The 13,805-nt window shown below is 33.5% G+C and overlaps 1 protein-coding gene across 1 annotated transcript in view; it reads right to left on the bottom strand.

Moving 5' to 3' along the window:
• Positions 1–6,708: 6,708 nt before the first annotated feature.
• LOC137648200 (ionotropic receptor 21a-like) overlaps positions 6,709–13,805 on the bottom strand; it is a 34,605-nt gene continuing 27,508 nt past the window's right edge. The window contains exons 4-5 of the mRNA XM_068381126.1: positions 13,191–13,331; positions 6,709–8,373 (exon numbers count right to left, since the gene is read on the bottom strand). Of these exons, the coding sequence (XP_068237227.1) occupies positions 6,709–8,373; positions 13,191–13,331 (1,806 nt within the window). The remainder of the gene's footprint in view (positions 8,374–13,190; positions 13,332–13,805) is intronic.

Genomic DNA, 13,805 nt, shown 5'->3' with positions numbered 1-13,805 from the left:
GTGTTCGCAGACCAATCGGTTAATTTTGTATCTGTGTGATATACTATGACTTTTATTGCGTTGCAACTTTGTAAATTATATCAAATTTGGAACAGTAAATATGCCCTGACGAAAACCAATAGTTATGGCTAAAAAAACTGTTGACGAAAATTGAATAAATGTAGCAGCACAGTAACAAATTTCATCTTTTTCTTCCAAATTCTATTCCTGAAGACGAAAAAAGATACAGAAAACTAGGGAAGTGTTGCCTTAAGATAGTTGATAACACAAATGCCTAGGTATTTAATAAAAATTGCCCGAGAGACAGACTTATGTCCAAAGGGGGAAACTAAAGACCTGAAAAAAACTACTGCCCAATACGTTTACTCTAAGTAATATATAAGATATTTAAAAAGATTATATTAGGCCGAATAGAATGACAGTAAGACTGACTTTAATCAACCAAGAGGACAGACAGGATTTAGAAGAGGGTATTCAATAACTGACCATATCCATGTAATAGAAAAATAGCAGAGCATGGCAAACCACTATGTATGGCATTTTTAGACTATAGGACGGTCTTTTGATTCTGTCAAAACTTCAGCAGTTAGGAAAGCCCTTCAAAGGCAAGGAATGGATGATTATGTTAAAACATTTTCTGATATCTATACGGAATGTACAGTCAAATGCATTAGTTCTGTCGTCTCCAGTGCCCCTGTGTCACCCCCAATATCTATAGATTCCAGAATTTCAGGTGTAGAAGAGTTTGGTTGTTATGGGGGAGGACAACAGGCAGAAGCAGTACGCTGGGCCTGGGGGGAGGGGGGGGGGGGCGCTGGGGGAGGACACCAGTATTGGGGAAGTGCTACTTGTTAGAGCTGTGAGCTGTGTGATGGCTGGGAAATCTCAAAAAAGTATTTATGAACGTAAATTCAATATAATTTCATGGTTCCTAATTATATCATTATAATAATACTTTACTTAAAATTATATTGTATATTTGATGCAATATTTGCTATACCATTCGTGCAAACAACTTTTTTACAAAAAATAATCGATGCTTAGTTTGACATAGTATATTCCCTCGACTGGAAAATCTCTCTAAAACACAAGCTACGAGTAGTTCTCTCTCTCTCTCTCTCTCTCTCTCTCTCTCTCTCTCTCTATATATATATATATATATATATATATATATATATAATAACTGTATATATACACGGTATATATATATATATATATATATATATATATATATATATATATATATATATACATAAATTTCTACCTCATACTTGGGATCGAACGCTGGCCCCTTCTAATGAAAGGCCAGGTCGAAACCAACCATGCCACGAGAGGCCATAAAAGAAATCGGAACCTAACGCTACCCAGCTGTCAAGGATTTACCTGGCGAGACATCAGTCTCTTACCAGCGAGTTTTACCCGATTTCCCGGCCCACCACGTGACACTATTGGTAGTAATTCATTCAAATTACCCCTAATGAGTCAATATGGATAAATATCAACACAACATCGTGTTCAAATAGAAATAAATTTCTACCTCATGCAGTACTTGGCAGGTAAATCCTTGACAGCTGGGATATATATATAAAGAAAGGTGGAAAAGTTCCTAAACAAGATCACGGAAAACTATCAGAAAACAGCAAAAATATAACAAAGGAAAGATTGAAATGAGGGTGAAATCCAAGAGCGATGAAATAGAATTAGCAGAAATATAAAAGATAGAAAAAGTAAATACCGAAGACATTAGTAAACACAAGCTGACCAAAATTTAGGGAACACTAAAAAAAGGAAGGAGCCTCAAGTTCATGAAAAGAAGACTTGGCATAGGGCGCCAACAGTTATATCCTCTAAAGGATGAAAATGGAAATATTATCAACAAAAGAGATAGGGTGGATTAAGATAAAGTAATCTAATGATCTAGTAAAGAAAATACTAAAAAATGAAATGATACAAATTAATTCCTAATGTTATAAAGAACTCATAGCGTACACTCAAGGTTTCGATGATAATGTTAGTTACCCGTACTTCCAAATCGGATAATTGAATCGGTCGAACTTCAGAAGTTCAAACTTGCAGCTAATATTTTTATGTTGAACAGGCTGACATAAGTATTTTTATATATTAAATATGAAAGATCTGTTTTAATGTTGTTAATGGTTTTTAAAATATCTTATTTTAATTGTTCATTACTTTTTGTATCGTTTATTTAATTCCTTATTTCCTTTCCTCACTGGGCCATTTTTCGCTGTTGGAGACCTTGGGCTTATAGCATCTTGCTTTTCTAACTAGGGTTGTAGCTTAGCTTGTAATAATAATAATATGGATTTCACTTAATGAGAAGAATTCTTAAGAAAAATATAATAAAGATTGATAAGAATAAGAAGAAGAGCTATCATAAGACACCGTAATACCAGATAATTGTGGAAATAATAAAAATAATTATGGAACTTATGAACTCTTCGAAAACGTAATGACCTTTCCAGCGGACATTGAACTCGAAAGAAATATCGGTGCTACTATAGCGTGAGGTCTACCACACTATAGCGTGAGATCTACCTCCCGTTAGTACTATAGCGTGAGGTCTACTGCTGATTTATCCGTCCCTCATAGATAAAACACATTTCATACATTTGTTTAAGCAACAAACACTTAATTCAAACATATCTTAGAAATACCTGAAATAGTTAATTGGATTTCTAATTACCTTAAAAAAATGAATAAAAGTAAAAATAAACATGTTCTCATATATTTCCATACATTTATTCTAGCGATACACTCTTCGTACATCAAACATGTTATCATATATTTCCGTACATTTATCCTAGCGATACACACTTCGTACATATTCTAAGAATGACACAAATAGGTCATTGGAATTTCTTCTCATCTCCTTCCAGCAAAAAATGATCGAGATGAGACTGGAACAGCTGACGACCAACAGAATCATCGTTTTAGCGTCCTTATGTAGGAGTATGCTTGTTTGCTTACTGTAGATTATAGCCAATAGTTCTCGCTGGCATGGGCCATTCCCTTGGTCGACCAGTGGCAAGGTTTAGGAGCTCCATTTGCTTCCTTTTATATGGGCAGTTCACGTGGACTGTTGTCACGTTTTTTTACGGTTAGATGCGGGGCTCTGGGACGCTGGTCACGCGGTAGACCTCACCCTCTACCTGGGTAGGTGTCATATGGCGGTAGACCTCACACTATAGTAGCACCGAAATATCTTGCTCCTTAAACCAAGCGATGGTCATTAGCGTTTTTATTATTCCTCTCAGTAAATTGACTTCTTTCAAGGAATTTATTCATTTGGAAGTAAATTTGACTTCCATTAAAAAGAAGATTATGAAATCTCCCTATGAAGGTAATTTTCATAATTATAGAAGATGAAAATGCCAAGATTAATGAAGGGTTAGGAGTTCCAGAGTGAATCAGGGGGACGATTTATTAATATCAATGATGTCGAAGTAATCTCAATTGATTTCGGATATTCAATGTTTAAAAAAATGGGTCATGAGATGAGATAAAAAGGGAATGGAAGACACGATGAAATAATTGGAGGATTATAATTAATTAAAAGAAACGAGAATTTCAGAAATAGATGGCAATTAACTGTTATTTCAAACATGGGAAATTAAATTTTATAGGTTACTGTCTTAATATCAATAAATTCAAGATCATACGTCCATATTCTCTTCTTGACGGTTATATATGCCCATTTGGTTGCCACTCCCGACGGCGCCGGTGAAAGAGAAAGTTCTAGTTAATCTATTCTTATGAAGTTTTAAGATTCAATTTTTTTATTCTCTAATAATTTGGTATTTGTTTTTACATTTGATTTTCTTTTCATCTTTCCTTCCTATTGTTGAATTTTTTCTTTATCGTAATAAAATCAATTATACAATAAACTTGATAAAATCTGAATTATCGGTTTTCAGTTGTCTAAAACTCTTACCACATTATATTATTGTAATGACTGAAATAACATTATTAGACAACACATCTGCAAAATATTTTTAGATAGGAAAAATACAAAACAAATCCTACTCAATAGGTAATTTTAGATATGTCTTTGCTATGTATTTAGAAGTACAGTTTGTACAGCTGTTAGCATTACTGTATGATAGTAAATGTCCCGTTGAACAAAAAATATTCCATTTAATTCAAGGGGTTAACTACAACACTGTAATTGTTCAGTGGCTACTTTCCTCTTGGGTAGGGTAGATGAAACTCTTTAGCCATGGTAAGCAGATTCTCTAGGAGAAGGACATTCCAATATCAAACCATTGTTCTCTAGTCTTAGGTAGTGCCATAGCCTCTGTACCATGGTCTTCCACTGTCTTGTGTTAGAGATCCCTTGCTTGAGGGTACACTTGGGCACACTATCCTATCTTATTTCTCTTCCTCTTGTTTTGTTAAAGTTTTTATAGTTTATATAGGAAATATTTATTTCAATGTTGTAACTGTTCTTAAATATTTTATTTTTCCTTGCTTCCTTTCCTCACTGGGCTATTTTTCCTGTTGGAGCCCCTGGGCTTATAGCATCTTGCTTTTCCAACTAGGGTTGTAGCTTAGCATTTAATAATAATAATAATAATAATAATAAAACCTACTCTAATTTGAGTGAATTATTTTAGAATACAGTATACAGTACTTAACTAGTCACGCGACCCGTCAAAATTGATGGCTAGTTATTTAGATGGGATTTGCACACACACACACAGATTCAACCCTTCCCTCCTCCTCCCCCTTTCCTAACAACGTCCCAGCAGTTGTAGTTTCCGAGTGTACCTCTCGGGGTTATTCCCTCTCACCGGGGTATTACTACTCCCTCTCCCCGTACCCGAGGGCCTCACTGGGTTACCCCCCTATCATCAGAGTGTTACCACTCCCTCTCACCTTTGTCTGTGGGAGGGGAGAGACTGAGAAGTTATACGTCTGGCAATGCTACTCAGCGTGATCAGAAATATATAAATATATATATATGTATATATATATATATATATATATATGTATATATATATATATATATATATATAAAGTATATATCTACAAATATATATATATATATATATATATATATACATATATATATATATATATATATAAATCTACAAATATATATATATATATATATATATATATATATATATATATATATAAAGTATATATCTACAAATATATATATATATATATATATATATATATATATATATACATATATATATATATATATATATAAATCTACAAATATATATATATATATATATATATATATATATATATATATATACATATAGCCAGACACTAGCTCTTTATTATATAGGGATAGATTATTTGAAAACTCTGATTTGATTTTCGATTGTTTACTCTTCCATATACATTGTTTACTATTCTTATACAAAATTATTTTTAAACGACTAAACACATTTATTTCAATTGCATTTATATCTAAAACTTAGTCATCGTATTGCTATTAACTTAGGTATATTCTTTGTAGTCATATACATTTGAATAGTTTAATATTCCAATGTCATTTTGATAATTTATATAAAAGGACTAGATTGCAGATTGAGAAAATCAAAAAGTGCTTATTTATATGATTACATGGCTAACTTATCTCACTGTATCGTAAAGTATAATCATGGGAAATTTAACTATAAGGGATTTTAAATCAAGATTTTAAAGCTGTTTTCCATCGAAGTACTATACATTTTTCCATAAAAAAAAAATAGTTATATATTCATAGGGTATATTTTTTTCTAGAAGATTAAAAAAAAAAGAATGATAATTCCCTCCTTTTTCATCTCTCCTTTGTTTACAAAAGAATATGATCTAACTCTTCTTCCTTATTTATATCTTTTCTAATTATTATATTGTGCTTTGAAACACTTTATGAAATTAAACTAATTCAAAACTAATTTTGATTCTATTGTAATATATGGCTTTAAAACACACGAATTTACTATTACAGTAAATCTAAATTCCTACCATATAACAGTTGCATAAGTCTTAGTTTCAAATAACCATTACAGCTTACTGCATTTATTCTCTGGTACAGCGTAGTTTCATGACTTGAAGTGCAAGGCTTTGCAAAGTAAACTTTTATTTTTTTGATCAAAGCATAAAAAACTAGTCATATCGTATATTTTATAAGTATGCAGTCACTTCTTACCCTAATTATTAACAATATTTATTTCCTTAATTAGACTTAGCATAATTAATTTAACTTAACACTTAAAGGCACAAGGAAAAGCCAAAAGCCCATATATAGAGAACCTACAGTATATTTGTCAATGTTATTGGTAACGATAAAGAGGGTACATACAAGCTTCAGTGGTGATCTAGGTCTATTGACCCTAGTGGTGACTGTGACGAAAAATCTGAAACTTAAGAACTTCGTGAATGGAGAATATATGGTGAATTTTAACACTTTAAATTTACCATAAACTTTCTTAAGCGTTCCTTCGACGACCAATTATTATTCGATATTTTTATGTCTGTATCAGTGTGCATAAACTTTGTGAAATGAACTTCAACATGCACTTTAGACGATTAAAATGTTGCGTAAAGATTTTGATTGTCAGTGGATCTCCTTAAGACATTTGAAATGAAACATTACATTTTTTTTTAAATCAGACGAAGGGGAATATAAGAATTATCATTGACACTTCGTCGCTTTCAATGATATATTTTCAAAGGTCATAAGTCTTAATAAAAGTCCTTGTCTTTCTTTTTCGGCCTAGTGATGACTTCTACAGCCAGAATCAGGATTGACAGAAGGTACCCGATACCCAGTATGAAGAAAATACCTTGTACGTGGCTAATTTCTAAAGGTCTGATTCTTGAGACTTCGATAACTGTTTGGGCATTCATCTTCTTATACCTTCGGTGAACGTAATTAACAACTTCATCTTTCCATTTGTTTAACAAACCCGATTCGAAAATGTTCATGAGAGTTTTCGCCAGGTTGTCCGTGAGTGGAGAATTCCTCGGCAAAGTCAGAGCTACGTTATAGTTCATGAAGCACTCTTCGACGATTCGAATCGATGCTCGCCCACCGTAGCTATATCTCGCGTCCCTGTTCAGTTCGAGAAATTGCTTGTTCTGGATGAAGGCGAACTCACCCGCTTGGACCCTGTCCAGGATGGTGTGATAGTCAGCGTCCAGTTCCATCTTGGGCACGAGGTCCAGAACAGCTTTGTCCGTCGACATCTGGAAGAGGCTTTTCCAAATGGAATTTCCGCTGATTCTTAAACCACTGTCGACCAACTGTTTCAGTGTTTGAATGGGAGGTTGGATCTGTACAACGGACAGAAAGGCCACCAAGTTAGCCGAATATGCAGTGGAAACGATCAGAGAAGATACCCAGAAGAAGCCGATGTAGAGGCGAGAAGGAATATACTTGGGCGATATGTAGACAGTTCTTGCAGTTAAAGAACCGAGTACATAGAGGTAATTGTAAGAGAGGCTCTTGAATTCTGTCGACTCCTCCTTCTCACCAAACCTTGAAAATGGGTAAAGCAACAAACCTCCGGCCATGATGGCCAGCCCAATAGAAATCCAAGTACTCCAAGCAAATGGTAAAGTAGGAGACTGCCAGTTGGGCAAGGGCTTTGGGGATGGGGCCACGAAACAGGCCGGCATATAATTGTACGGGTAGGAGTAATCAATCAGACCCCATCTGGGCCCATCGATGAATACATTGCACACGGCAATGTCAGAAAGCTCGCCAAACACCTGGCCCATGAGGCCATCCCATGAACCATCTGGATGCTTGTTCCCCCACTTCTCGTCGTCACTGACCTCGTAGAAATCGACTGTGAAGTTTTTTGCCTTCGACAGCCCGTCGATGACCTGCATGTCCACGCCAATTCTCCCGATAAAGTTACCGTTGTCATCTTTAGCATAGACGATAAAGGGTTCCAACTCAAATGTGGCAACGCGAACTTTGGCCCCATGGAAATTGTCGAACTTTCTCGGGAAGACATTGCCGTGGTGGAGTTTCCCTTGGGACCAAGTGTCCACAACCTCGAATCCAATCTCTTCAGTGTAGAGGACGTGTGTCCATATCTTCACCTCTTCTTGACTTGGCTGCAAAACGGCCACTTTTTCCGTCTTCCTAAAATTGAAGAGTTCCATCAGTTCCTTCGGCTTTGGTCCCGTAGGATCCAAGAGAAGGATGACGTAGTAAGCCTTGTAGTTCCACAAAGATGGCGGCAAGAAATCAGTATCATAAGGGACGCTTCTGAAGTGGTCTGTGGAGGCGTGTTCGACCAAGGCTCTGCCTTCAGTGATCAAGAAGAAGTACCCGTCACAGATAGATCGAGCCCAAGTGTTTTCTCGAGTGAGAACATCTTTTCCCAAGAAGTGCATCTGTTGAAAGAAAAAGTAAGGAGTAAGTTCACTGTCGCTTATAATGAATAGTCAAATTTTACTAATGTTTCTTTTATCCAAAAATTGTATTAACGTGTAGTCCTAATGTCTATTGATTTATTATCTTACTACTATATAGGATTAATATGATTTTACTTTAGGGGAATAAAGATAATGTTCGGGGGAAAATCGGATGTCAAGCTAATAAACATTAAAAGCTTATACGTGAGATTTGTTGATCAAGAGCCCGTGCTAACAAGAAATAAAAAAAAAAGCTATGAGATATTGGGATAATCAGGCAATTAATCTATATTAAATTAAGATGTTAACTTAAATATGATATAGTAAATTTGTTATGTGTTGGAGTTATCATATTATAACCTAGCATTCGGGAGGATTTAGAACAAGGGAACACAACCTATTAGAGTAGTCTGGCCACATTGTTAACATATACCTAATCGTAGGCCACTAGATTTGACATAAAATATAATTATATGTTTAAGGGTAAATAAACAGTTTCACTGAGATTTTCATGTTAAGGTGAAATTTGTGGGACTAGTCTTGAAACAAAGTACAAAACTTAATCACTTAGCCTACTTTGAATTTTTTGGTTGTTATGGTTGGGTAGACTAAATGTTTGTTCACATGTAGGTAGAGTCAAATAGGATTGCACAAATAGCAGCTTTGTTTCTCAAACATATATTCGAATTTCGCTATATCAGGAGATCCAAAAATGTATTGCTGAACATTATCAAATCATTAACTTCTTTCTTGAGATCCTCAAATCGGCTATCATTGGCCTTCATATATTTTCTCAATTCTATTGCATAGTATTTAAGTCTGTTGCATACTCTGTTTCTGACACATAGCTTTGTAGTTTTGAAAGTGTACCAACTCTTCTTTAACTATCTGTGACTGAAACAATTTTAGTTTTTGTTAAAAAACTATCATATAGCTGAGAAATAAGTTGGTTATTCCCCTGATGTTTGTGATTCAAGTTATTTAAGCGAATTGCGAAATCCACAAGAAATGACAAATCAAAGAGCCACCCAACATTTTCCAGTTCTGGTACTATCTTTTTCTTTTTCATTGAGAGATATCTCGAATTCATTGAGAAAATTAATAAATCTTTGCTATATATTTCTTTGTTTAGCCACCTTTAATGAGTGAAAGACACTAAATCATGACGCTCTATTCTACTTCAATTTCATCAATAAATTGATTAAATTGTCGATGGAGTTAAGCTGAATGTGTCTTGATGCAATTGATTACAGAAACAACTTTCAATGCATGATAAAATGTTAGTTATTTTCAACACAAGTTTTATCAATATATTATGCAATGAAACTGTTTCAATCCATATTATCGTTCCCCAAGGTACTCAATTAATAGCTTCACCAATCCATTCTGCCTACCTATCATTGCATGAGTCCATTTAGTTGATGTACCTACTAACTTGTCCAAATCTAACTCAAGTACTGAGATTTATTCTAAAATTCCTATTTTTCTCTGTTGGAGCCTTTTGGCTTATTGCATCTTGCTTTTCTAACTAGCGTTATAGCATGGCTTGTAATAATAATGATGATAATAATAATAATGATAATAATAATAATAATAATAGGTAAGTCACTCCCATTTGCCTGCCCTTTCAATGAACTGAGCCCTAAAAGTTCCTCATCATCATAAAATTCCTCAGATACACTACATACAAATACAAACATCAATAGATTTATCAGTGATTAGGAAGAAGTACAACATTTTTTTATCTCTCTCCTTCGAATGTTTCACTCGACAAATCAACAATACGACGTTGCAATATTATGCGATTCAAACCGATATTCTAAAACTCTTTATATGAAGAGCGTTTTTAAGCAACAAGTAGAATACATCTTTTTTAAGTTGCCTAATTATGTCAGTTATCTCTTACATATCTTCATTAGGCTTCTACTGTAGAAAGTAGCCTAGGTCTATACCTATCTGACTGCATAGAAGGCAACTTGTTTTAATTTGGTTTTCTTCTTGAACACTTGATTTTAAGTTATGATCTAAAAGAATTAATATACAGGCTGAATATAATAATAATAATAATAATAATAATATATATATATATATATATATATATATATATATATATATGTATATATATATATTATATGTATATATAAATATATATACATAAATATAAATATGTGTGTGTTTTATTGTTGGGTGAATTTTGACGATTTTACAATAGATTCGAGGACCGCTAGTTGTGCATCCCAAATTTAGAATATGAATCAGGAGATAGGAGAAACAGCAGAGAAGGATACTTAAATGTAGATAAACATAAATTAATTCAAAGAAAGTATGCAAGTTTACATACAAAACTTTCAATTTAGAATCAAGCGATATCGATCAATTCAAGGAAAAACATTACGAAAACATGAAACGAAACTCGTACTTAGAATTGAATTTGCTTTTTGACACTACGCTTTTTATTTCTTTTAATTCGTGTCTGGGCAAGATAGGGACTTGTGTTCAGACATAAGGAGTTTTTCCCACCAGTTCGTGCCACCCCAGAAAACCAGTCATTAGCAAAGTAACGCTTAAATTACCGGAACGTGGATAAATCATCGTTCAGAGAATTCCTACAGTGCTAACTGCTTCATAGGCTACGTTTGCAAAGGCCGCTCATCAGCAGCTCGGCTAGTCCTCTGTACACCAAGGTCCTTATTTAAGGACCTAGCAACCCACATTCATCTTGGATTAACTCTATCGATTTCTGGATGTTGAAGATCTTCCTTTCTAACACGTATTTTACTCCATCTATCCATCTCTTTCTAGGTATCCCTGTCCTTCTCCCTCCCAACAAACTGAATTGTACAATATTTTACCACATTACCATCCTCCATTCTCTCTACATGACTGGATTACTTAAAACAACTCTTATTCACACTTTCATAACTCCATCAGTGTATCTAGACATCTCTTATTCTTTCATTACAATAATCAGGCATATGCGTGAACAATGAATATCTATAACGTCAACATTATTTTTCTCTTGCACATTTTAGCAGCCACACTCTACTTCCTTACAGGAAAGTTGATCTAGCTATTCCTTCATACATTTACTCAAAGGACTTTTATTTATTTTCTATAATATGGTAGCGAATACACACACAAAAAATCTTTGATTTTATTAACACAATCATAAAACTTTTTAACAAAGGTTTATCGAAAAATTAACAACGGTTAGCATTAACGGCAAGTATAAAGAATAAGAATATTTAAAACATCTAGCGCATTTTTAGTCGGCACTGTTCAATAAGTAAAAACAAATATAGAATTCGCGTTCCATTATCTCCTAAACAAACGTTTTGAAGACAGATTGGCGATATTGTTTATTAGCTAACTAGAACATAATCTTCAGCATGAAACTAACATAAACACGCAAAAAGTATGGTAGAAACCTTAATCCATTACCCGATGGTTCTCAACGTCGGCATTACAACGTTATAATAATAATAATAATAATAATAATAATAAAGGAGCAATCAGAGAATTTTGACCTACGCCAAAGGTTAATGGAGTCGTCTATGGCCTAAGATCTATCTGTGGTGGAAATTTCGTCAAAATCCGTCAATTTGTTTGAATGTCATCTTTAAAATGGTGAAAAAAGTAAATCCAGATCTAGAATCCAGATCCGGATCATCTCCAAAATCAAATGGGGTTGTCCGTGACCTAAGATCTATCTGTGGTGAAAATTTCGTCAAAATCCGTCAATTTGTTTGAATGTCATCTTTAAAATGGTGAAAAAAGTAAATCCAGATCTAGAATCCAGATCCGGATCATCTCCAAAATCAAATGGGGTTGTCCGTGACCTAAGATCTATCTGTGGTGGAAATTTCGTCAAAATCCGTCAATTTGTTTGAATGTCATCTTTAAAATGGTGAAAAAAGTAAATCCAGATCTAGAATCCAGATCCGGATCATCTCCAAAATCAAATGGGGTTGTCCGTGACCTAAGATCTATCTGTGGTGAAATTTTCGTCAAAATCCGTCGAGTAGTTTTGACGTAATTGTGTTCACAGACACAGTCAAATAAATGAATAAATAAATAAATAAATAAATAAACTGACTTAAGTTTATAACCTTCTTGACAGAGGCAATAATAATAATAATAATAATAATAATAATAATAATAATAATAATAATAATAATAATAATAATAATAATAATAATAATAATAATAATAATAAACCTATTTCGATTATGTTACTTTGATCATCCCTCTGAAGTGTTAGCTTTTTACAGAAAATTTCTAGATTAGTTCTATCATTGAATTACATAAATAGATACTAAACTCTTTATCTATTTCTTTATTTCTTTAACCATTTCATTAAAAGTTCCCGATACTCTCTTTTCTTGATTTTCTTGATGCTACCTCAGGATCGTACCCAGCTATAAGTAGGCAATTAGGTGGTTAGCTGGGAGCGATCCCTGGACCTAGCGATAATAAGCCGTGATCTACAACACTTTAGTTGGTTTTATCTTAATTTCTTTTTTTATTTGTTTATCTGTTTTCCTACTTGCATGACTACTACTTTGATATCCCCTCTAAAGAATTATATATGTATGAGTCTTTTATTTTTTCAAGACTTTTATTCAATAATTATTTTCTGAGAGAAATTTCGTTCATATACTAGTTACTTATCTAAAATAAACCCAATAATTTATATTTCGCAATGCTATACTTTACACTTATATAATCACCTATATAAATTCAATTACTACCAATTCTAATCAATTTCTTTCTTAGAAGTTCTATAAAGCAATTACCTTGACTCCCCATCTGGCAAGAGTGAGGCGCAGCCGAAGGGCCAGGTCAGAGGTGGAGGCCTCGTAGAATAGGGTCAGCGAACAGGACCCAAAGTAATTTTCGGCTAATTTTTGCAGAAGACCTCCCGTAGAGACAAGGGCCTGGAAGAGGAAAGGAATTTATTATTATTATTGAAAGCAATTTCTGCCTCAGTGGTGTTAATTTTGTAATGAACTTTTTCTTTTGTAAAATTTACGCCACTGAAGCAGTTATTACTTTCAATAAAGCTTGTTTAAAAGGGAGTCTACTTCAGAATTATTATTATTATTATTATTATTATTATTATTATTATTATTATTATTATTATTATTATTATTATTATTATTATTATTATTTTGAATAAAACACCATGCCAGGTGTAACAATCTTAGGTATTAAAAATCCAGTTATATTAATCTTATGTTTTAGCTTCAACTTCTACTTTAAGTTTAATTACTTTTATCTTGTAATTGTCATGTTTTCTAGCGTAACTTTAAATCGTTTTGAAACTTTCTTTATTCTTCAGCTGAAGAAGAACTTTGTTAGAAGTGCGAAAACTTTTTTTTTTATTTTTTTTTTATTTTATTTATCTTTTT

The sequence above is a fragment of the Palaemon carinicauda genome, chromosome 10, assembly GCF_036898095.1.
Source record: "Palaemon carinicauda isolate YSFRI2023 chromosome 10, ASM3689809v2, whole genome shotgun sequence".
NCBI lineage: Eukaryota > Metazoa > Arthropoda > Malacostraca > Decapoda > Palaemonidae > Palaemon > Palaemon carinicauda.
Note: the sequence above shows the minus strand (reverse complement) of the source record. Positions and strands in the feature narration are given on the sequence as shown.